This window comes from Taeniopygia guttata, chromosome 26 (assembly GCF_048771995.1).
Source record: "Taeniopygia guttata chromosome 26, bTaeGut7.mat, whole genome shotgun sequence".
Taxonomy (NCBI): domain Eukaryota; kingdom Metazoa; phylum Chordata; class Aves; order Passeriformes; family Estrildidae; genus Taeniopygia; species Taeniopygia guttata.
This window is the reverse complement of record NC_133051.1, coordinates 4,479,142-4,504,290: the sequence shown is the minus strand read 5'-3', so window position 1 is coordinate 4,504,290 and position 25,149 is coordinate 4,479,142. Positions and strand designations below refer to the sequence as shown.

Below are 25,149 nucleotides of genomic sequence, written 5' to 3'. Positions count from 1 at the left end.
GTTCCCAGGGAGCAGAGCCCGACCCTCTGGCTGTCCCCTCCTGTCAGGAGCTGTGCAGAGCCACAAGGTCCCTCCGAGCCTCCTTTTCTCCAGGCTGAGCCCTGTCCCAGCTCCCTCAGGGATTCTGCAGCCCTGTCCCAGCTCCCTCAGGGATTCTGCAGCCCTGTCCCAGCTCCCTCAGGGATTCTCCAGCCCTGTCCCAGCTCCCTCAGGGATTCTCCAGCCCGGTCCCATCTCCCTCAGGGATTCTCCAGCCCTGTCCCAGCTCCCTCAGGGATTCTCCAGTCCTGTCCCAGCTCCCTCAGGGACTCTCCAGCCCTGTCCCAGGTCCCTCAGGGACTCTCCAGCCCTGTCCCGGCTCCCTCAGGGATTCTCCAGCCCTGTCCCAGCTCCCTCAGGGATCTCCAGCCCGGTCCCGGCCCCTCAGCCGCTCCCGGCCCCTCAGGCTCTCTGCGCTGCGGGTCCCGCGGGGGCCGCTGGGGGGCGCTGCGGGCCCGCCCCGGGCTCGTTGCTCGGCAACCACCCGGCACCCAGGGGCGGGGCGCTCCGCGCGGCGCGATGACGCGCTCAGAGCGCGCGGCGCGGGGAGAGGGAAGGGCGGGGGGAGGCGAGGTGTGCGGGCCGGGACCTCTCCCCGCGGCGGTGAGTGCGGCCGGGCCGGGCCGGGCCGGGCGGGGCGGGGCGGGGCCGGGCCGGGCCGGGCCGGGCCGGGCCGGGCCGAGCCAAGCCGGGCTGGGCTGGGCCGGGCGGGTGTCGCCGGGCGGCCGCGGCGCGGGGTCGCGGTGGGCGGGGGCGCCGGGCGGGGCGGGCGCTGAGGGCGGGCGGGCGCAGCGCCCCCTGGCGGCCGCGGGCGCCGTGCCATGTGGCCGTGCTGGCTGTGCCCGCAGGTGCCGCGCGCCATGGCCCCCCCCAAGGACATCATGACCAACTCCCACGCCAAGTCCATCCTCAACGCCATGAACGCCCTGCGTAAGAGCAACACGCTCTGCGACGTCACCCTCCGCGTGGAGCACAAGGACTTCCCGGCCCACCGCATCGTCCTGGCCGCCTGCAGCGACTACTTCTGCGCCATGTTCACCAGCGAGGTCGGTGCTGCGGCCGGCCCTGGGTGCTCCGTGGGTGGAGGAGGCAGGGCCGCCCAGTCCTTGGGCTGTTCTCTCTTGAGCTGCTCAGCAGCTGGGCCACCATCCCCCCGTGGGGGCCCAGGATCCCCTTGTGGTGATCCTGGATCCTGGAGTCCACTGGATAGTCCCGGTGGTTGCTCAGGATGCCCTCGTTGTAGTTCTTGATCCCTTCATGGTGGCTGTAGGTGCTTCAGGAACCCCTGTGGTGGCCCTGGATTAATCCATGGTGGCCCTTGGTCACTGTGAATCTCTCTGTGCTGGCCCTGGTGCCCTCTGGGTTCTGTCTTGGTGGTCCTGGAGCCTTTCAAGGTGATTCTGTGTCTTCTTATGGTGGCCCCAGAGCCATTTATTGTGATCTGGTGGGGAGTTAAGAGGTTGTGGCAGGGACTGTGGCCTTGATTTACGGTCTGCAGCGACCACCCTGTTCCCAGCGAGCTGCCAAGCTGAGCTACCAAGCTGGAGAGTTGTGATACATTTACTTTTTTTTCTAGTGGTGCTTTGTGGTTTCCGTGGTTGCGGGCATCTTTCCTGGCCTGGCACAGAGCTGTGGGAGCTGTGCTGGGGATTCTGGGCAGCCCTTTCAGCACAAAGGAGGGTGTTTGATGCGTGCTCTGGGCTGCCCTTGGCACTGGCGGAGAGCTGGGCTGTGCTGCTCTCCTGCCATGGGGGTGTCACTGGGGCTGGGGTGGCTCTGAGCCCCAGGTGCTGCACCCAGCACATCTCACCTGTGAGCACCCTGGCTCTCAGCCCTTCCTGTGAGACTTGTGCTACGTGTGTGCAGTTTCCCTGAGTCACAGGCGCTGCTTCAGCTGGAGCTGGCACTCTGTTAAATGTCAGATGCTTTGCCTGGCTTTGTCTTTATAAGTTGTAGTCAATCTTTGCAGCTTTCTGTTATGGAAGATGCTTTCCTTATCCTACTACCTTCACCATGAGCAGGGAGAAACATTGTTAAGTAGCTCACAGGTCCTAAAGCCCTCCCTGCTAGCTGAAGAATCATTGCAGCAGAGAATTATTTTTCTCTTTGTTTCACCCAGGCACGAAGGCTGTGGCAGAGCTCTCTGTGTGCCCACTTATCTCAGTGCTGTCAGGGGAGCAGGTGTTTACAGTCCTGTCTAAAGAAACCAAAATGATGCATGTGTAGCCTGACCTCAGACCAATACCTTTTTTTGTCCATGTCTTCATGAAATTTGTAAATTCATCAGGTTTGTGCTCTTTCTCTGCATAAAGGAAGTGTAATTAGATGAAGAAAACACACAAAGCATTCAATCCCTAGTGGCTGAAGTTCTCTGTTCTCCAGTAGCTCTATGTGCTCAGCAGTACAGCAGAGTATCTCTGCTTCTCTAGGTTTGCCTCCATGTTCCTGTCAGTGCTTTTGACTTCTGGACTTCGTGTGCAGAGATTCCATCACTTCGTGTGCTCCAGAAGGTTCTTTGTGGCTGCTGACAAAGGCTGGGGGTTGGTGTGCTTTGGGTCTGAGCTGAGATGTCTCTCCTTGCTTCGTTACACTCGTGTTAACTGTAACATCATAGTGACCTTCATTCAGACTTGGGAATCTTCCTAGGAAATTAAATTCTTCTTGGGAAAGCAGCTGTGCTCAGTAGGCAAAATTGCTTGTTCTCTCGTGCTCCCACAATGCCTCTGCTTTAAGGGTTTCTTTTCTTTTGCTTGGTTTGTGTTTCTTCCAAACCTGTGTCTTTGTTATGGAAACCCTAAAGTGACCAACCTGCCAAGGGGCACACAATCACGGAGTGTTTGTGGGAGAGCTTCCTTCCAGGAAGGGGCAGCTTGGTAAGCCTCAGAGTGGACATGTTTCCTGTGTGTGTCAGCAACAAGTGTGTCGGGGCCTGTGATGGGACAGTGCTTGGACACTCTCCAGGCACTTGTGGGTGCAGGGTTTGGCCAGGCTGGACTCCAGGGAGCTCAGAGTGTGTGTGGTGTCATGGACTGACAGGCCCTGCCAGGGCTTCCTCAGCTCTGCATTGCTTGCCTCCTGCAGGTCTGGGGACTGCTTGGCTGCTCTGATGTGCCAGGCTGGGCTGCACGAGGCTTTGTTCAGAATTGATCTTGGGTTTATGTCATGGCATTCCTGGCCTTTTATCCTGGGGTTATGCCACAGTATTCCTGGTGCCACATCTGTGCATAGCCAGTACGGCACTGAGACTGTCAGCAGATACTGTTGTCATAAAGAACTGCCTTTGCCTCTCTGTGTCTCAAGTTTCCTTCCTTCTCTCACTTCTGACTTTTAACATTTTAAAATAAGTTCTCAGTCTAGCTTAGTATTAATTTCTTCCCATTTTCTGTTCCTTCCTGTTTTACAGCATGAGGAGAAGCCACTGATCACCTGATGAACCCCGGGTTTTTTACAGCACTTTCCTTTGCCCTGTGCTGAGTAGTGTGGGAAAAGTGAAACACCATCAGTTTTACCTGCAGGCTTGTTCCTTGTAGTGAAAATTGCAGAGCAGTTTTATCACCCCTGAATCTTGACTGTGCGCTGGTATTTGTCTTTATTTGTCCAAGTTAACATAACTTGGGATCTTTTAAGAACTGATTACTGGCTCTACCTCAGAAGGAAACTGTTCTGTCTTCTCTTGGAGGCTGTGTTCTAGAAATTGAAGGGCTCTTTCCCTCTAGAACAGAGAAATACTATTTTGAAAGCAAACAGCTGGTGTTTCCAGGTTCTTACATGGTCACCTTCTCTACACTATGATTGCTCTCCAGGGTACAGTGAGCCACACATTAGCACTGTCATGTCAGCATTTCTCTTCCCCTGTGAGAGGAAATTGGGGTTTATTCTAGAGTACTTTTGTGTATCTGCATTAGTAAAGGCAAAACAAGAAGTAGCCTTGGGTAAGAAAGGAGTTGCAAAATTTTATACCCATTCTCCTGCATGATTGTTATGGTTTAGCCCTGGGCAGCAGCCAAGCCCTACAGAGCCCCATGCTTGCTCCCACACCAGCAAGATCAGGGAGGGAGTCAGAAGGGTAAAAGCTGGAAAATTTGTGGATTGAGATAAAGACAGTTTAATATGGAAAGCAAAAGCCACGTGTGCAAACAAAGCAAACCCAGGAATTCTCTCCCTGTTTCCCAGGGCAGGCAGGTGTTCAGCCATCCCACAGAGAGCAGGGTTCCAGGCCACACAACAGTGACTTGGGAAGAGAAACATCACTCCAAACATCCCTCCCCTCCTTCCTTCTGCCCCCCACTTTATGTGCTGAGCATGAAGTTGTGTGGTCTGGAACGTGCCTTTGATCACTCTGGGTCATCTGTCCCAGCTGTGTGTCCTCCCAGCCCCCTTGCCAGCCAGGCAGTATGAAAAGCAGAAAAGGCCTTATCTCTGTGTGACCACTGCTCAGCAATAACAAAAACATCTCCATTATTGTCCCTGCATTCAGCACAAATCCAAAATACAGCCCCATGCCAGCCACTGGGAAGGAAATAAACTCTACCCCAGTCAAGCCCAGCACAATGATTTATGGATGGAATGGAAAAAGCAACATAGTGTTTCACAAAAGAGCTGTAACCTGTAGCCCCTGCCTTAAGGCTTTCTGCAGCCTGGGCATCTTGAGGTAAAACTCCTGAAGCCTCTAAATGACTCTCCTTAGTTGTTTTCCCGGATGCTGCAGCTGATTTTGGGATCTGTACTACTGCACACTTCTGTATGGGCTAGTTTAGTCCCTTCAGGGAGAGTGAGCAGAGCTCTGATATTAAAAAATGAAGTGAGAAACCAACCTGAAATTCTGACAGCAGAGATGTGTCTGATGCCACTGAACAACCTCAAAAGTAAACAGTGAACACCTTGAAGAGGAAAGCTACCTGGCCTGGGTGTTGGGTAGCATTGAATGACCATCATTTTGCATTCCGTGTCCAAGGATGTGGCTGCATGGAGGGACTGTCTGTGTCCCAGCAGCCCAGCACTGAGCACTGCAGGCAGTTCTGTAATGCTGCACACACGGGCTGGAGCTCAGCTCAGAGTCCTCATGAGTCTGAAAGGCTGAGAGAAGGGGGATTGTTGAGTCTGGTGAAGGCTCTGGGGTAGCCTGAAGGGAACCAACAAGAAAATGGAGAGAGACTTTTTTCACTGGGGTTGCAGGAGAAAGGGAAATGGCTTCAAACTGACAGAGAGGATCCACTGAAGGTCCCTTCCAATCAAGTTGTCTCCACACTGAGATCCTTCTTCAAGGTATGATGTTAGGATCCCAATCTACATCACACACATTAGGTGAAGTTATGTGAAATACTTCCTCCCTTCTAGGCATTCTTAGCATATGAGTAAACTGAGCAAAATAACCAAGTAGTGGGGTGTAGCAGAAATACAAGGGAAGCAGGAAGTAATCATCTGTATGGTATTAGTGTTGTCCCTGTGGTTTGTGTTGTGGTCACCAATATAAGGAGAGTATGTGCATGGCTGATTGGTTGTGGGTCAGGAGCTTCCTTATCAGCTCCACGCTGATGTGTGAAGAACTGATTCTAACAGCTATCAGGAGGTCAATAGAAGTTTGTAACCTCTTTGATCCTAAATATGGTCTGTGTCTTCATTTGCTTGTTAGAATCATCTGAATAGTTCTGAACTTCGGTGGCATTTGTGTCCTTTGTGGTACAAAGAGCTTAGTCTTGTTTTGGGAATGTTTTGTTCGGCCCAAGGCAGGAACTGGTTTTAGCTTCTGAATGCAATGCCTGGCCTGTCACACTGCAGGTCAGACAAGGTAATTTGCTGTTCCTTCCCAAATTTGGAAGCCATAAAGGTTGTTCACTGAGTCAAGAGGTTTGAAAGGCCTCTTCCCTCAAATTCCTTCAAGGGTCACCATTACCTCCTGTACTTCCCCGCAAGTCTATGTCTGTACGACAGACAGGGCTCAGTCCCAGCAGACATCTCTGCTGTGTCATGGAGTGCCTCTGCAGGAGTAGCTTCCACTGCTCTTATTTTCTGTATTCTGTATCACCTCATTTTTCCCCAGCTGTGGCAGGTTTGAAGCTCAGTGATGGTGCTTTGGTCCTGCTTTCTGCTCCCTGAGCCTCTGCCCAGCTGGCTGTACCAACTTCAGGCTCATTCTTGGCAAGAGAAGCCACAGGCTGTCATGTGCATTGTGCTTGCGCTGGTGCTGATTGCTCCAGAAGTCAGGGGCTGGTTTTGCAGCATGCCACAGGAAGATCTTTATCTCTTGAGGTGCAGCCATGCTGCTGAGCTGGCAGCAATGTGCAGGGTGTGATCAGTGAGCCCACCAGCCAGTCCACTGGTCAGGAATCATCGGGTGCTTTGCCAGCAGCTCTGCACTGGAGGCACTGGACCATGAAACTGATACTTTGTGAAATATAATCTGTTTTGTGCAAATTTGATGGAGTCACAGAATTTGCTGTTCTCAAAGATTGACCATTGAGAGGATAATGTTCCTTGGAAAAAATAATTATTCCAAAATTAATCATAGAGATGATTAAATAGTCTGGGGACAAGTCTGGATCGTGTAAGTGCCATCACTGCACAAACTGTCATTTTACTTCATTTCATTTTAGGAATGAAGTTCACCATAAGCTTGAAGAATTACTCAGGAAGCTGACGAGTTGAGAAAGCTTTTTCTTTGGCTTGGTTTTAGAGAAGAGTGGTGAAGATGTCCAGGTGTTGAGAGGAAAATTACTTGTCAGTAGAATTGACTTGTACAGGTTTGGGGCTGGACATGCCCGGGGGAAGTTACCAGAACTCAGGCAGAAGGATGTCCTACTAATAAGGGGCACAGAGAAGCCAAATTTCTGGGCCACAGAGACACTTGGCAAAACTCCCAAAATAAGGAAGAAATTGATAAAGCCAGCTCAGCGGCTGTGCTGAATTCAGCTCCAAATGGGTAGAAGGTAATTCTAGCAGGGGCATGTCCAGACCACTGACTCACAGCCACTGACTCCACAAGTCCCCTGACCCAGAGGAAGAGAAAGACTGAGCATGGGACTAATTAGCATAAGTAGCAAGGAAGTCATTAACCAATAGAAGATAGAAGGCTAATCAATGAGAGAACCAGATAGCTTGTAGCCAATGAACATTAATGCCTTTGTTTGCTAAAATGTATAAATAGTAAACTGTTTTGTCAGTCTGGCTGGCTTTGGGGATTGGCCCCCAGCCCCCCTTTCTGTGCTGAACTGAAATGAATCAAATACCCAGATTCTGGGTGTGGATTGGCCTCTTTCACACCTGGTGAAAGAACCTGCTTTGGGCCAGCACCTAGGTGGGGACTCCATGTGAAATGCAGGAGGAATTCCCTTGGAGTAAGCTTGGAGTACTGCATGGAGGAGACAGTTTAGTTGTCTTGCATAGGTGACGCATGTAATCTCTGCTGACTCAGATCTCAGCTCTCAGGTTTTACTGTGCAGTATGACTGTCCTTTTGATCCATAAAGAACTTTGTCTCTTACTCGTTTCTGTAAGTGAATTCTATAGGGGAATTCCCTCCTTCCCTATATCCTGTGAGTATATATATTCAGTGAGCACCAGGATAGAAAGGGCAAATCTCTGTTGAAAGCTCTGACGGATCTTATTTTCAAACCTGCTGAGGGTTGTGGGCTTTCTGATCACATTAATGAAAAATAAAGCTGTGTCTCCCTTTTAATTTACAGCTCTCAGAAAAAGATAAACCCTGTGTGGATATCCAGGGCCTGACAGCCTCCACCATGGAAATCCTGCTGGACTTTGTATATACAGAAACTGTGCACGTGACAGTAGAAAATGTCCAAGAATTGCTTCCAGCAGCATGTCTGCTTCAGCTGAAAGGTAATTCAAAGATTAGCACAAATTGCATCATTGCTGCTGTTTAGAGATTTGGTTTGTTTGACCCTCTGTGCATGAAAGAGAGACTGGGGGAGGAATGATACTTTAAGTAGTTATGTCAAACTTCTCTTGTGTGCTGTCGACTCACTGGTAGTGGAACAGATTTGGGTGCAGAACAAAATGGTAAAACAGGTTCCGCTCTTTGGGCTACTGTACTTCTGCAGGAGTATTCCCAAGAGGAATTGTGAGCTGTACAGCACATAAATGTTATGGCTCAGTTAGATTATTGTAATAAGCAATCCTAGATGTCGTTTGACCTGCCATCACAGTGTGTCTGGGTCAGTAACAGACTGGTTGTTGTCATTGCACACACACCTATGGAGCTATCCCAGACAATTATCTGAAATCCCAGACAACTTGCCTAAAGGTTATCATAGACCTAGAAATCTAGTGCCATGTCCACTAGCAGACACAATAGTGGTTTATAATCCATGAAGCTGAGTACAACTCACATTGGAGTCTTCCTAGTATCAGATTGATATAATTTTTTCATTGGAATAGAACAGCCAGAGCTCAAACCAGCCCAAACACACGGTCTGGCTGCTCCAAGTGTCTTCACAGTCTCCAAAGCAATACATGCATGTGTATGTTTCTGTAGTACTTATTATTTGGATTGGATTTTCATTATTGCTTAGAACTTTCTTTTTTGAAGCCCTTGCCAAAGCAGTGGATTGATAGTAAGTGTGCAGTGCTCATTCACCCCTCCAATTTTCCATAGGTGTGAAACAAGCTTGCTGTGAGTTTCTAGAAAGCCAGCTGGATCCATCAAATTGTTTGGGCATTCGGGATTTTGCTGAGACACACAATTGTGTGGATCTAATGCAAGCTGCAGAGGTCTTCAGCCAGAAACATTTTCCAGAGGTGGTTCAGCATGAAGAGTTTATCCTCTTAAATCAAGAAGAGGTTGAAAAGCTCATCAAGTGTGATGAAATTCAGGTAAAACCTGAAAAGTACCATTACTGTGCAAAGCATTGAAATAAAACATTTAAACCAGTCAGTAATTAGTCCATACTTCTGGGATGGACTCCTCACACAGTTCCTGAATTTGAAATTTAATTTTCAAGCGGCATCTATATTTATTTTTGCTAGTTTGTAATTTTATCAATACCATGTAGCTTCTCTGTAAGAATTTTTTGTCACACAAGTGTTTCTTGCAAGTCAACCACAGTGAGTTAGTTCCCTTTGCAGAATTATTGTCCCTTCATTCCCTCCTTTCACTGGAGTAGATAATTTGTCTCAATGCCTACATTTCAGAAATAGCCTCAAACCTTAAGTTCTGTTTGCCTGCTGATAGCAGCACAAGGAATGCTGGGATGGTGCAGGGTGGTCTAAATCTGCAGGGAGTTACAGGGAGATTTAGTTCCCTGAAGGTGAGCTTCTGGAGGGTGTGCTACGTGACTGGAACATGTCACATACATTTTTCCAACTTTTCTATTAATAAGTTGAATGTTCCCTGGTAATGAGGAGAAAGTTTGATTATTTATTGAAGTGGATTTTGCCGAGAGCTGATGTTCACTGCAGTTGAAAGGATTGAAGCAACAGTGCTCAGAGTTCAGGGGAACAGGAATGCTTGGAAGCAAACCAGTGTATGGGATATCTTTAATGGGATTCCTGAAAAGCCAGTACAGGGGTAGCTGGGGAGAATTGTTGATGTATTTCTTGAAAGTAGTCTTCAGCCATGCCACCATCCCCTTGTTAATGAGGCTGCTTGAGAAAAAGCATGTGAGTGATGAAGGACCCGGCTCCAGCTGGGATCCGCGGTGGAGCAGGCTGGGTGTGCTTGGTGTTTGACAAGCTGCTGTTTTATGCCGTTGGGGGCTGAGCTCCTGTGGGTTGTGATGCTGCTGGGAGCAGCTTCTGGGCTGGGAGCAGAAAATAATGAGGAACTTCAGAATGACCCAGGCAAGCTTCTTGGGTTCAGGAAAAGTGACATTCCTTGTGGATTGGAAGGGCTGGTTCAGACCATGCAGTAGGCAGTGTGTTGGACATGCACTGTTGTGCCTTAAGAATATGTGACAAGTAGGGCAAGGGAGGGGATTCTGCCCCTCTTCTCTGTCCTTGTGAGACCTCACCTGGAGTGCTATGTCCAGGTCTGGGGTTCTCAGCACAAGAACCACGTGGACTGTTAGGGAGGGTCCAGAGGAAGTCTGGAGCCCCTCTGCTCTGGAGCCAGGCTGGGAGAGCTGGGGGTGTTCACCTGGAAAAGAGACAGCTCCAGGGAAACCTTATAAAGGGGCTTATAAAAAAGAGGGAGAGTGAACTTTTTACATGGGCAGAGAGTGATAGGACAAGGGGTAACAGTTTTAAAGAGGAGACATTTAGATTTGATGTTGGGAAGAAATTTTTCCCTGTGAGGGAGGTGAGGCCCTGGCACAGGGTGCCCAGAGAAGCTGAGGCTGCCCTGTGCCTGGAAGTGTCCAAGGCCAGGCTGGACCAGGAGCAACCTGGTCTGGTGGAAGGTGTCCCTGTCCATGGCAGGGGGTGGAATGGGATGGGCTTTAAAGTCCATTCAGCCCAGACTAGTCTGGGATAAGGAGCAGATCTCTCTCCTGCTGTGCCAGCACAGAGGTGCTGTGTGGAATCAAGAGCGTGGCAAGGGAACACCCTCAGAAGATCTCTGGGCTGTTCAAGAAGTGCAGTGACAGGTCCTCACTGTGATCCCGCATTTAGTGTTACTCATCATTTATCAGAAAGTATAAATGATTCAATTAAGAGTAAAACTGTTAAATATATCTGAGGACATTCCGTTCAGGAGGGAATAAATCAGCACAGGATTATTGCATTTAAAGAGGAGGTGGGGAAATTGGAAACAATACAGTAGTCTGCTCTCCTTTTGTGAGCTCTAATTGTCCTTCCCCTGTAATTCCAAGAGAAAGAGGCCATTCCAAATTACACTGTAACAAATATAAAACAATGGTGTAGAAGAATGCCTTACATAATTAACCTCTGTGGCTCCCTGCTTCAAAACATTCTGCCTGACAGCTTCAAACTGGATTTCAAAGGGGACCAGTCATAGGCTGGTGGGAAGACTTAGTCCTTTCATCACGGGTTCTTCTTTTATCTTCATATTTAGTCTCAGTTAACAGACTGTGTGATAATAAATTCATGTCTGATTTCCTTTTATGATGGATATGTGCAAAAAGAAAACAAAGTCTAAGTAATATATAATTTATATATATGTATATGTAATAAGTAATATATAATTCTTTTTTATATATATATATATATAAAGATTTTTACAATTCTTTTGCTTTTGGTAATCATAGGTGTCCAAAGCACCTGTGGTTCTCTAACAGGATCAAATCTGGATTATTTAGTCAGTGTAATCTCCAGAAGTGGTGTAAGCACCAGCATGTGCTGGTCCTAAATGGAGACAGAAATAAAGTAGTGATAAAATAAAACAAATACTAGAAATAAACAGTAGCATTCATGCCCTGGGATTCTCTACTCTGAAATCCTTTGTAGTTTTTAAAAGGTGAATTGAAACCTTAAATCTACTTGCTCTGGCTGGAGTGTCTGAGGGGCAGTGCATAGGCACAGGGCTGCCGGGGCCTAAGGCAGACACTTTGCTGTGCAAAGGAAACATGATTCTGACCATCTCTTTGATAACACTTTGAATTTTGTTGGATCACAGCTCCTGCTCCAGAAAACTGGGGGAGCTGTCCTGTGAGTTCCCACTGGTCAGTGGAGGGAGCTCTCAGCTCCAGGCTCTGCTCCGCGCCGTAGCACTCACTGCTCTGGGACTTGGACTGCCCATAGTTACCTCAGCTGCAGGAGAAAAAGCAAATGCAGCTTTAAGGAAAAGAAAATGAGGGAATTCACTATGCTTATGGGGATTTCCCTAAGGGACTTGTAGCTGAAGTCCCTCGCTCCCTTGCTCGCTGTGCAGCAGTGCAGCAGCTGGACGTTGTGTGCTCCATGGCAGTAGCTCCAGCATTGTGCTGCCACCTGATCAGGCTGTGCTGCTGTCTGCAGGTGGACTCGGAGGAGCCGGTGTTCGAGGCGGTGATCAACTGGGTGAAGCACTCGAAGAAGGAGCGCGAGGCGTCGCTGCCGGAGCTGCTGCAGTACGTGCGGATGCCGCTGCTCACCCCGCGCTACATCACCGACGTTATCGACACCGAGGTACAGCAGCCACTGCCTGCTCCTGCCTGGGCTCTGCTGCCCCCAGAGCGTCTGCAAAGCTCTTTCTCTGCTGCCACTCTTTGGTGGCACTGTGCAGCTGTCCCTGCTCAGCCCCAGCGCTGCTGTCACACTGAGCTGTGTTTGCTGTGCCAGCAGTCACAGCATCTGGCTCTGCAGCCGCAGGGTGCCCTCTCCAGAGCCATTAGCCAGCTGTCTCTGCAGATATCCACAGCACCTTTCTCTTGTCATCTCTTACAGTCTCCAAGTGCTTTCTGCCTTCATTCCTAAGTTCTGTCTGGTCCCCTTCCCCAGGCTGAAGATTGCTGGCATTGGTCTCAAGGAGGTCATGGCTTCTTAGAAGGTGTCTGAGGTGCAGAGGGCCAGCAAGTACCTCTGAGTGAAAAACAGCAGCTGTGTGGGTCCAGGACCAACACACAGCCAAGAGCCATGGCTAACGCTGCTGCTTTGTGTTCTGGGATGCTGCAGAGGCAGCCCAAAATGGGGACGATGCAAAGCGACAATTAAGCTTTGAAGTGCCAGTTTAATTCCAGAGAGAAAGTGATGCTGACTCCAGGCAAGATTTCAAAGGAAGGCCCAGAGAAGGTCAAACCAACCTTCAGGTTAGATGGTGATAGGATGTACTCAAGGGTTACTAGCCCTTGTCACCTGACAGGTGGCGAATGGTGAATGAGAGATGTTTCTCTATGTCAGGAAAAAGCTGATATAGCAAGTCATCTCGGATGTGATAGATCATGGATGTTATTAAATCAGGACAGCCTGATGGGCTGTTGTGGTACGTTGTGCCAGAGCTAAAGGGCGCTTAGTCAGATTGTCATGGTCCACTTCAAACTGAAATTTAAGCTAATGGAAAAGGGACTGGTACCAAAACAAATAGATCTGTTCCAAATCCAGCCCAAGATAGAGTGTGTACAGCCCTCAGCTCTCAGAGTGAACGTGGAGGGTGATCTGTCCAGTCTGGCAGTGCCACACACTGGTGGTACATCCTCCAGCTTGGGCCAGTATGGAGAGTGGAGCGTTGGCCCCATGTGGCTGCCTCACACAGACACCAGGAACCTGCCGAGGTAAATCTGAACATACTGAAGCAGCATGTACACCCAACACCCATGGGAAAATGAGTGCCAAGCTGAAGGGAGGTTGGTCCAGGCCCTCAGCTAGGGAAGGGAATTAGACAACATTGTGCAAGGAGATGAGGCTGTCCTTGGGTGTCCCTCACTCTTCAACAAGACCTCAGTTTCCTGATGCCTCTTCACAACTCCATGTCCCATGTGCAAAGTGATCAGGGCAGTAAATCAGCTAAATAGTTTCATTGTGCTGTGCTGTCCCTCTCTTCTCCAATAGCAGGTCAGGACAAGTTATGTGGGGCAGATCAAGTGTGGTTTCACTGCCTGTTCCCCTTCCTAATCATACTTCTGGTGGCTTAAATGGAGCAGAAGTGGCTTTTCCTTAGTGTTCTAATGCAGCCTTTCTGTTTAAGAAGCCTTCAGTGCCAGACTGAGGATGGAGCCATATCTTCTCAGCTGCAGTCTGGTCTTCAGTTGCCTTTGCATTTCCCTGCATGCAGTATCTGCACCAGGACCAGGACACAAATCCTTTTCATGCTGTCTGAGCTGATGAGAGTTGGCTTTAGGACAGTTCCTCTGAGGTTTCTTAAAATACACTGCATGTACCAGTGACTCATGTTTCTCCCCAGCCTTTTATACGCTGTAGCCTGCAGTGCAGAGACCTCGTGGACGAAGCCAAGAAATTCCACCTTCGGCCTGAGCTCCGGAGCCAGATGCAAGGACCCAGGACACGAGCACGTCTGGGTGAGCAGCAGAGGAAAGGACCCTGAGAGGGGCCAGGGCACTGGCAGGTGTTGTGTCAGACACCTTGACTAGTGCTTTGTAACTGTGTTGATGTTCTTCACAGCAGTAACTTGTCCCATAGTCCCCAGTGGGACAGTGAGCAGACTGGAGCAAAGGACAGAGGTGCCTCTTTTACAGAGGCACCTGTTAAAGAGGTTTACAGATTGCTTAGTGCCTGTGTGGGGACTAGCTGATTGCCTTTAATCCCAAGTCCCTCCTGAGCCTTAAAAACAGTTTCCTGAGTTGCTGGTGCCTGCAGATACGTTTGTCCCAGCATGCAGCTGTCCAGGAACTGTGGGAAGAGTTTCTTCCTGTCTGAAGAGGCAGGTATCGGAGTCCAGAGCAGCAGCTGCCTTACAGTGACAGCAAGTTTCCACAGAGAATTGAACAGGGGAAGGTGCAAGGAGGGAGATGGAGATGTCCCTCTTCCCCTTTAGAAGTGCTTTTTTTTTTTTTTCTCCATAACCTTGTTAAGGCGAATAAATGGTGTTATCTTCCTTTATTTTAGTAACTTCTACCAAGCACAGTCACTGAGTTGTTTGGAAAATGCTTGTCTTAGGGCTCTGAGCACCCAAGAGCAAAATAAAAGTAGGAATGACCTGCTTCTTCTGTGCCGTGCCTGTGTCCTGGTGCACTCCCAGGACACTGCCATCAGTGCCAGTATGCACCACCCTCCCTGCAAGGAATCCTCCGTGTGTGTTCTCCAGTGCTGCTGTAGGTGTGGTGGAGAGAGATTCCAAAATCCCTTTGTGGCCTCTTTTAGGAGACAGAAAGCAGTTTAACCACAAAAGGAGGAGGGCAGATTAGGTTTGTCAGAGACACGCTGATCAGACTTTTCTGGCCTGAAGGGAATGCTGTTCTGCTGTTCCTGAATGATCCAGGCCTCAGCACATTTTGTGGGAATTTTGATGCCAGTTTCAAAGACCTGCACTTCAGCTCTGCCAGTTGCTGGCATCAGCCTTCCAGTGTCTGAAGGACCTACAAGGAAGCCAGGAAGGGACTCTTGATCAGAAGCTGCAGCAATCAGACAATGGGGAGTGCTTTCACACTGAAAAGGGAAATCTAGGGAAGAAATTCTCCCCTGTGAGGCTGCTGAGGGCCTGGCACAGGTTGCCAGAGCAGCTGTGGCTGCCCCATCCCTGAGAGTGTTCAAGGCCAGGTTGGACAGGGCTTGGAGCAACCTGGGACAGTGCAAACTGTCCCTGAACATGAATGACATGAGCTTTAAGATTTTTTCCAACACAAACCATTTTGTGATTCTATGATTTTATAAAAGCACATTTCATTTTATTCTTAGTTGAAATACTTCACCTGATAAAAAAGACATTTAAAAACCGTTTTATTGTCTAATTGTACAGGTTAAAACTGCACATTATTGTTGAGGTTCATCCTTTGTATACAGCCCTAGCTGTTTTAATTGATTCCATACTATCTGATATCAGCAATGTGTCACTTACAAACTGTGATCAAGGCCTGTATTAAGTTTGCATGGGAGGAGCTGAAGTGCTTGTACTTTTAGCTTTCTTACTGGAAGGGAGGCTTTCCAAGATCTTGGAGCTCTTGTGAATCCTTCCCAGTTATTTTTTATATGCTTCTTCATCTGATGTGGCAGCTTTTCTGCTTTGTGACAGACAAAGTCTTGTTAAATGTTTGTTGCTTGGTGTTCAGTCCTTGTGCAATGAAGGGCTGGACAGTCCTAAATTCTAGTGATAAACTCCCTGTTCCAGAAAGGGCCTAAGGAGTCAAGGGGATGCTGAGCTGTTCTAAACCTGAGACAGAAGCCTGCTTCCAGGCAGTGGTTAGAGGGGAAGCTACAACTCTCCAGGTCACAGTTGTTATTAACAGTCATGAAGGAAATAAGAAAAATTCAGAGAATTCATCTCAGAGAAAATAAAGGGAAGGCAATTTTGAAATAAAATACACAATATTTAAGAGACAAGTCCTGGGAAAATATTTAATTAGTTTTTCAAGCTTCAGACAGCCTGACCTGTTTCTCAGTTACGTGGTGAACAAAGTCCCCTGAATCAGGCCTGGATGTCACTTGAGACCAAGAGGAGACTTTGTGTTGTGAGGAGGCTGCAGGGAAGCAGCCACTCTCACAGATTCTGTGGGGTGGTGAGAGGTTTGGGGAAAACAGTGGAAAGGGTACAAAAGGAGATATAAAGGAGTGAACTTCAGCACCTGTCTGAGGGAGCTTGTCTTTTCAGAGTGCCTCTGATGTTAGGAGAAACAGCCAGTCAGCAGCCAGCTCCTAACATCTCAGTCAGTTGTCTGCCACATGCTCTGAAGAGTTTCTCTCTTTCTTGCTGAGCACAGAGGGAGTGGGAGTGCCTGAGCCAGGTTAGGTCCCTTCTCCAGAGCTGAGACAAAAACAGGGATTTAGAGGCAGCTTTGTGCCAGGGAAGGCTCAGAGTTTCTTCAGGTTGTTCCCCTGAAGTGACCCTTTAGTTGTGAAAAGATTGACTTGGCTTTGCTGTCCCTCTGTGCCTCAGGAGCCAACGAAGTGCTACTCGTGATCGGCGGCTTTGGCAGCCAGCAGTCCCCCATTGATGTGGTGGAGAAATACGACCCCAAGACCCAGGAGTGGAGTTTCCTGCCGGTAAGGGACTGTTCCGACCACCACTGGGCTGACCAAGCTGTGAGCAAACTCTGATCCTGCAGCACCAGCTGGATAACAATCTCCTTGGGCTGTCCTGTGCAATCTGCTGAGGATTTCTGACAAATTCTTTAGAGATTTACATGGTGAATGCTGAAACCACTTCAGCTTGCAGAGTGACTGAGGGAGAGGGGGTTGTTGTCACAGACCTGATCAGCTGAGCCTGCAGAGACCCACATGTTGGTTGTGGGAGTGAGAACGATCATGTTTCTTAGTGAAGGGGTGTGAAGCTTTAAGGTTAGTGATGATAATTGGAATGTCAATAGGAACAATGTAATCTGTGCAGTCTTCAGGCTGCTGCGTGATCCCACTGCTTGCAGCGTTTTGGAGCATAATGGGAAGAGAGAATTCCTGCACTGAGGACTATTTCTACCCAAATTAAAATCCCCTTTATCTCTGTAAAATAGTGGAGAACTGCCTTGTCTTCAGTATCACCTGTTAGGGCAGACTCAGTATCACCTGCTGTTCCAAAATTCTGATCTTTTTTGGAGGCTGAAAGCTTCATCAAATATTCAGAGTCCCTACTTCTTCCCATTGCCAGTGGGAGGCTAACAAAATTGTCCCAAATGCATCAGAAGTTACGCAGCAGCACAGGATAAATGACATTTAGTGTGAAATATTTGAGTGCAGAGAGACACAGTCCTGGGAAGAGAGCATGGCAGGGGGAGGCAGGCACAGTCACTCAGGCTGTGTCCTTTAAATCCGTAGTGCTGCCTGCCCTGGGGCAGTGAGCCATCTCCCAGAAGAGCAGTGGTTGGTCTCTGTGCCCAGATTTGTGTCTGTCAGTGACCTTGTGTTGCTTTGCTGTCCCAGAGCATCACCCGCAAGCGGCGATACGTGGCCACGGTGTCCCTGCACGACCGCATCTACGTCATCGGGGGCTACGACGGGCGCTCCCGCCTCAGCTCCGTGGAGTGCCTGGATTACACCTCGGATGAGGATGGCATCTGGTACTCCGTGGCTCCCATGAACGTGCGCCGAGGGCTGGCGGGAGCCACAACCCTTGGAGGTACGTCCTGGTCACTGCCAGGCAGAACAGCCTGTTCAGCTCTGGCCTGAGATGCCCTGAGCTGCTGTGTGAAGAGTAGGCTGGCTCTGGGGGAGGAGGGAAGCCTGAGATTCTGCCTTCTCATCACTGGGATGCAGAAATGGAAAACTTGCCCACATATCCTGAGAGGAGTTCTGCCTCCGCTGCATTCCTGCAGCATGTGTCTGTGAACTGGGGGAAAGGGGCTCTGTGAGAGATTATGGAGTGGGAAGCTCTGAGGGTGGTGACAGGGTTGGGCAACGCTGAGCACAGGACACCAAGCACAGCTGTGACCATCCAGAACTGGAGTGACTGGAACATCTGCAGGGAAGGAGTGAGGACTGGGCAGGTACTGACATGAGGCTCGCCATGGGCAGGGTTTGGGTTTGGGCATGGCAGTGTTTCAGTGGTTGTGCAGCATGAAAAAAAAAAAAAAAACTGGATTTAGCAGATTTAAGGTCCAGATGGAACTCGTGTTCGTTTGTTGGGCCTGTGAGCCAGGCTGAGGAGCCTGGGTTCATCTTGGCTCCCAGTGTGCCATGGTCTGTTTGCTGTGGTTTGCAGTCCATGTTGTAGCTTTGCTCTGTGTGCGAAGGCCCTGGTGCTCCATGCTCCTGGCTGACTGGCTGGGTCCCACCTCTGTCCCTGCAGACATGATCTATGTTTCGGGTGGGTTCGATGGGAGCCGCCGTCACACCAGCATGGAGCGCTACGACCCCAACATCGACCAGTGGAGCATGCTGGGGGACATGCAGACAGCACGGGAGGGAGCGGGGCTCGTGGTGGCCAACGGAGTCATCTACTGCCTGGGTAGGTACCCTCAGCACCTCTGGGAGCTGTGCAGAGCCTGCCTTTTTACCCAAGTGACCATTCAAGTGCTGCCTGAGCAGCCCCAACCTGTCACGTCCATGTTGGAAAAGGTTTAACCTCACAGCACTCACAGCTGTGTCAGTGAGTGCTGCCTGACCTCACTGTTCCCTTCAGAACGCCTTGGATAGCAGCTGCCACATCACTGCAGGGAATGCTGTGCACTGCAAATTAAACACAGTTTACACACACTGCATTTGAGGAATGGCAGAAGTGTGGAGGATAAGCAATGCCAGCTGAGGCTTTGTGTGGCCTGGCAGTGTCTAAATGTGCAGAGATGCAGCAGGTAGCTGTGGGAACAGAGGGTGTACCTGCAGTGGTGGCTGTAGTGCTCCAGAAATGTATCCTGAGCTGTCTGTTCTCCAGCTTCTTCCTGTAGCAGTCATTTCCATTTCAGAGCATTACATCGGCTGTGAATATAGTGAGATTGCCAGAGGACAAAGCACTCTGAAGCTTCTGCTGTGGGTCACCTTCTAGGCCCCAGAGAAGGCAGGCCCAGCATTGCACCCACATCTGTTGCAGTTGTGTTCCTGGGCAGTCATAGATCTTAGGCACTGGTTTCATAGAACCACTGAATGGTTTGGGTTGGAAGAGACTTCATCTCATTCCACCCTCTGCCATGGGCAGGGACACCTCCCATCAGACCAGGTTGTTCAAGCCCTGCCCAACCTGGCCTTGAATGAACCAACCACATTCATTCCCCTTCTTCATGCTGTTCCCCAGGGTGGATGGCAGCACACTGCTCCTTTGCTGGGGCTGCACAGAGATTTTAGTATCTGCTTGTGAAACAGCTCTTGAGAGATGCCAGTCCACACCATTCAGCCTCGTGCAACTGCAGCACAGACCTGGGAGCTGCACATCTGCAGGGCTGCACCAGCAGTGGCCTCAGTGTGCTCAGAGGCAGCTCTCCCACATGGCCCAGTGCAGTGTGGGGGCAGAGCTGGCTCTGGGCTGGCTGCAGGATCCTCTGTCCCAGCAGGATGGGCTGTGCTGATGGCAGTGCCACGCTGTGCCAGGAATGGTACTGCTCTCTGCACAGAAAACGTTCTCCCCAGGTGAGCCCCGTGGTTTGCTCCTGTGTTTTGTTTCAGGAGGCTACGATGGGCTGAACATCCTGAATTCTGTCGAGAGGTATGACCCCCACACTGGACACTGGACAAATGTCACTCCAATGGCCACTAAGCGCTCAGGTAAGAGCCCACTGTGTCACTGTTGAGTCAGAAATTACAAGATATATGAGTGACACACACCATGTGTTTTCAGAAGGCTAATAACAATTTCATTAGGAACTCATTCCTTTTTATACTCTAGTTCACTACAAGTGGACCTGATTGGTCCTTTAATCAAACACCATCACCACTGGCTAATTATGAAGACACCCATCTGTAAACAACCTTATGGGAAAATAACTTACTACAAACACCACCTGTGGATTCTTTAGTATTTGACTATCATTCTTTCTCTCCAGCTCCCTCAGACCAGTTCATGGGAAAGCTTATCTAGATTTCTCTCTCTCTGACAGACTGTCACATCCACACCCACAGTGCCTTGAGGTCAGTGTGTTTCCTGTTGCAGTGAGGGAGCAGTCACTGCTGGTGTGTTCTGCTGCCCTGGAGGATGCTCTGGCCCCAGTGGGTGGGTTGGCTTTGAGAAAGGATGATTTTACTGGCTTGAATTCCTAAAAGAAATATTAATTTCACATGCCTCCATCCCAAGCCAAGGTGTGCATAGAGGAATGCAGTAGCAGGGTTACAGGTTACAGGGAGGCAGATGAAATGCTGTGTGACTTCCACAGCTGGGAGCAAGGCCTGCCGTGGAGAGGAGCTCCCAAGGCACAAACTGACCACAGCACTGGGTCAGTGCTTGTCAGCTGCACGGGACATGGTGAAGGCAGGTGTGCCCTGCCAGGCTACTCACCTGAGCCCTGCTCCAGGGCAGCACTGCCACAGCACTGTCACCCAGCTACACCAACGGTGCAGTCACACAATAATTATCCCCCAACAACTCTTCGCTTGTCTCTCTGCCTGGTGTTCTATCCAAGCTTTAAGTTGGCACTTGTATCTAGGACAAAAATACAGTTTAAATCCTACTTTTGGAGTAGGAGTTTAAAGTCTTTCTGTTTAAACTCTCCATTTCTCAGAGGGGTTGTCGTGGGGCTCCTGTAGCTCCTGTGTGCCCAGGTGTGTTGACCTCCTGCTTTGCTGTGTGCCTCAGGCTCCTGCCCTGCCCTCCAGGCCATGCTGATGGGCTGCCCTGGCCCTGCCTGTGTGTGCACAGGAAGGTTGCTGTGTGCCTCCACACCTGTGTGGCTCCCAGTGCTTACAGTTATGTGCTTAGAGCCTCTTCTAAATCCCTTTTGAAGTTGCTTTTTCTCTGCTTCTTTCAATAACTGGCCTTCACAGCCAGCCTGGGCAGCACTACTCCATGTGATCCCTGTGCAGTGGTCCTGGTTAGGGACAAGTACTGGCTGCTCAATAAAACTGGGCTCTGTCCCAAAAACATTTCAGTTTTCTTGTGCCTGCAGTGGCATTCACCAAACCTCCAACCTTTAAATATTTATACCTGTGACTGGGATATTCTTGTTAAGTGTTGGTTTATCTGCCAAGAATGGATTTGATTTAGGAGTTGGGTACTTTCCACATCCAGGAAGGCCATACATATAAAACACAGGATAAAATCTGCAGGTTTTTCTAGGTCAGAGGCACCATGGAGGTCAATCCATGATTCTCTGGGAAGCTTGCTGATCAGATGGGGCCTGCTTTGAGCACCAGAGAAGGCTGAAGGCTGACTTTAAGACCAGAAGCAGACTTCAACTTTTCTAGAACAGGCGTTTCCCAGGTCTGTGCTCCCCACAGGAGCTGGAGGCTTTAGTAGCTGTGCCTTGGCTGCAGCATGAGCTCCTTGGTGCCACAAGCCAGCAGGAACCTGGTGAGGCTCTTGACCCAGCACTGGTTCCTTCCTTGCCACTGTGATCTGGAGTACCAAGATCTGAAACATGGGTGTGCCCAGAGGCCTTTTTTTGCTCAAGTTTTTGTGCTGCCACTCTGGTAATAACACCCCTAATTACTCACACCCTAGGTGACTCACAACCCTAGGTGTGAGTGCTGGTGACCTTGGACCCTGCAGGATTTATTTTGCCCCCAAAAACCCTCTAAGATTTATCCACGTGCAGGTGTTTGAATTCCAAGACCAGGACTGAGAGTAATCTTGGCTTTATTCACAGAGATCATTTCCTCCTTGTTTCTTTTCACCTCTTAGGGCAGATTCTGGAGGGAGGCTACCTTTCAGAGGCTTTGGCCATAGTGCATTGCTGGACCAAACTTCCCTGATTAGGCCTTGGTTTGGTCTCTTCAGCCAAAGCAGAAAGTCTCTTATACCCTGTTTGTAAAGAAACAGATCCATGCCAGGGTAGCTGGCTCATTTCCTTCATGATATTCATGCAGGAGTTCCATGTGGGTGGTGACGACTGTGCAGGAGCCCCTGAGGCTACCGAGGGCATGGTAATGTCACAGTGTCCTCCTGTGTTGCACTTGAGGGGGGTGCCAAGAAGGAACTAAGGCTGGTGGGGGTTGTTTGCTGCTGGTTTCATAAATTCCCAGTTGGAGCAGCATATTATTGTCTGCTTTCACTGTGAGAACACCTGTTCAGGCAGCTGCTCCAGCCATGTCTGCCTCTGCAACAGTGTAGAAACCAGTTTTCATTTTGTCTTCCAGAGGAGTAATGTCAGGGAAATCCCTCCTCAGCTTTGCATGGAGCAGTGTGCAGCTACTCTCCAGGCCACAGCCAGGAGCTGGGTGACAGCAGGGACTCAGAAACACCAAAGGAACCTGTCTCTGGTTGACAGTCCCAGCCAGCTGCCTACCAGCAGAGCGGGCCTGGTGCTGCTCTGCTCACACACCTGTGCTCAGGTGTCAGCCCAGGTAAAGCTCTTGTGCTGCCTAGGTCCCCATGCCACAGGGTCAGCAGTGTTTAGTGGAGCGAGATGTTGGAGACAACAGAAGACACAGTTATCAGCTCTTTTGGGGGAGGTAAAAGCATAAACATGTCCTGTGGAGAGGGAGGAATTGACCTGTTCACCTGGTGGCAGCGAGCGCCGGTGTCACTTGTGGGTGTGACTGTGCCACCTTCCCTCCGCAGGGGCTGGCGTGGCTCTGCTCAATGACCACATCTACGTGGTGGGTGGGTTCGATGGCACAGCCCACCTCTCCTCGGTGGAAGCCTACAACATCCGCACCGACTCCTGGACCACGGTGACCAGCATGACCACTCCCCGCTGCTACGTGGGGGCCACCGTGCTGCGGGGCCGGCTCTACGCCATCGCCGGGTAAGCCCAGGGGCCCTGCAGCTCTGGGTGCTCAGCAAGTGACCCTGTGAGAATGAAATGAACAGGGTCCAAGCCTTTATTAATAGTCAGCTCTTTTATTAAAAGTCAGCTCCGCAGGGGTCCCAGTGGCACGCTGGTAGCTGAAGGTGAAGAGGTGTGCAGTCCGTATTTGGAGTCTCAGCAGGCCGTCCTCTTTTATTCCCCCCTGGTAGCACCAGGAACTGTGTCCTTTTGCTCCTGCTTCCCACAGCCCAGTCCAGTCTGGTCCTCTGCAGGTTATGGTGACAGGTTAAACACAGACTAGGGATGGGGTTCCCTTTTCCCTAAGGAGCACACCCATCCAGCCCCCTCCACTGTGCCCATCTTTTCCATTTAGGGGTGATTTTCATCCCCAAAACCCCCTCCCATGATTCCACTGGATTATTTTGCATCCAGGTCCTAGTGTAGGCGGGGTTGTAGGTGATTCCCAGGAGCAATTGGCTAATTAACATTTCAATGCCGGTACTTAGCCCAAGCCGAAGTGTTCCAGCCAGGCTGTTTTGTTCATAACAAGGAGACACAGCTGCTGCCTCTTCCACGGAGCCTCTCCTCTGTGAGAGGAGACACCCACAGGGTCACCGTGCCCAACCAAAACAGGCAGCAAAAGCTCCGGGGCCCAGGCAGGCGGGAGAGCGGCAGCACAGAGCAATGGCAGCCTGATGCAGGGGTTATCATTTAGGCTATTCCAGCCTCCCACAGGAGCTGTGACTGCCTCAGCCTCTTCTCCAGCACCATCCTTCATTTGTAACTTTCTGTCCTGGCAGATACGATGGCAACTCACTGCTGAGCAGCATCGAGTGCTACGACCCCATCATTGACAGCTGGGAAGTGGTCACCTCCCTGGGCATGCAGCGCTGCGACGCAGGGGTCTGCGTCCTTCGGGAGAAGTGATCAGGAGGGAGCTCACAAAGAAAAACATTCTAAAAAGTCTCGGCTGGAGGAAGAGTCCCAAATGATTTGCAGTGACTGTTCTTGAGAGTTGTGGATGCTGTGGGAATGGGCACCAGAACAGCAGCTTTCTGTGCTGCTTGTGACTAGAGCATGTGCATAACTGTGTGATCTCAGCAGTCATTTGAAATCGGGGGCTCTCTCGGAAGCTGGAGGAAGGGGATGAATGTGTCAGGAGAAGCTGCACTCTCTGCTGTTCCTGTGGCTCAGGCTGTGGGCAGAGTTGCCCCAGCCTGGTCTCAGCCAGCCTGGTGACCCCTCCCAAGGACATGTACATACCCCTGCGTCACCTCTTCAGCCACCGCAGGACCCTGCAGGTCGTGGGGTCGCTCTCAGCCGTGTGGACGTGTGAGGGTGAGTCCAGCTGCTCTTATGTTCCAGCTTCAAATCATCGTGTACTGAGTGTTCAACGTGCTCCCCGAGCACGCGTGGCTGCAGAGCCAGGCTGGCTGCTGTGTGTGAGGGGGCCTGCCCTGGCAGTGTGTCTGCAGGGTCCTGCACACAAAGGAGTCAAGGTTAAAGCTGTCAGCTGCTGATCAGAGCCTGAGGCCACAGGGCCAGAGGCAGGGGAGGAGCTCGTTGCCTGCCACAGAAGCGTCTGCAGTGTTTGTGCTCTTGATCAGGTGCTCAGCAAGGTTCATCACATCGTGTTTCCTCAAAAAGCTTGACAGCTCCAGCTGCAAATGATGTGTGGCACTGGGAGCTTGGCCGTGCCTGTGCCCCACCCTGTGAGGAGGTCACCTGAGGCCAGGAGAGCAGGGACACAGTGGGTGCTGCCCACCAAGGTCCTGCTGAGTCAGTCACTGGGGTTTGTCCCACACAAAATGCTGAGTCCAGCACACCCAAGGCAGCCTTTCATTCGAGTTCATTGTGTTTGTTTTCCTTTTATCTAGGGTTTTTCTGCTTCCAGGGCTGTTCTGGAGTGACATCCAGGATTCTGTTTCACCCTTTGTTCTCAGTTGTTTATTCCCCTGACTCATAACTCCACATCCTGTGGCACTTGCTATCCCTGGCCTGCCACATGAGCCCAGGTGGGGCTCCATCAGTGGCTCACAGCAGCTCATGGAGCACTCCCTGCTCAGCATGTCCTGCCTCACTGCGTCCCTGGGAGCACGGGCTCCCCTCTGCCATCAGCTTGGCCCCACAGTGCCTGGGCTCCATGTAGTGCTGCTCGTTGAGCTTCCTGCTGACTCCTTGCTTGGGGACAGGGTGGGATCAGGGACGTGGTAGCATGACCTAATTATGCACTTTCAGCCAATGCTCTGACCTTCTGCGTTTGTTTCTATCACACAAGTGTTCTGTGGTTTTGTTTCCTATGTTTATTTTTTAATGAAAGTATAAAGAATAAAATATTTCCTGAGCCAGTA

At 50.3% G+C, this 25,149-nt stretch overlaps 1 protein-coding gene across 1 annotated transcript; it reads left to right on the top strand.

The window, feature by feature from the left end:
* The first annotated feature begins 538 nt into the window (after positions 1 to 538).
* KLHL12 (kelch like family member 12) lies at positions 539 to 25,149 on the top strand. Its single transcript, XM_030291869.4, has 12 exons — positions 539 to 642; positions 888 to 1,085; positions 7,721 to 7,874; positions 8,650 to 8,867; positions 11,907 to 12,056; positions 13,768 to 13,882; positions 16,414 to 16,520; positions 17,391 to 17,586; positions 18,256 to 18,414; positions 19,563 to 19,661; positions 22,609 to 22,795; positions 23,599 to 25,149. The coding sequence occupies exons 1-12, from the start codon at positions 559 to 561 to the stop codon at positions 23,723 to 23,725; spliced, it is 1,794 nt and encodes a 597-aa protein (XP_030147729.1). The 5' UTR covers positions 539 to 558; the 3' UTR covers positions 23,726 to 25,149.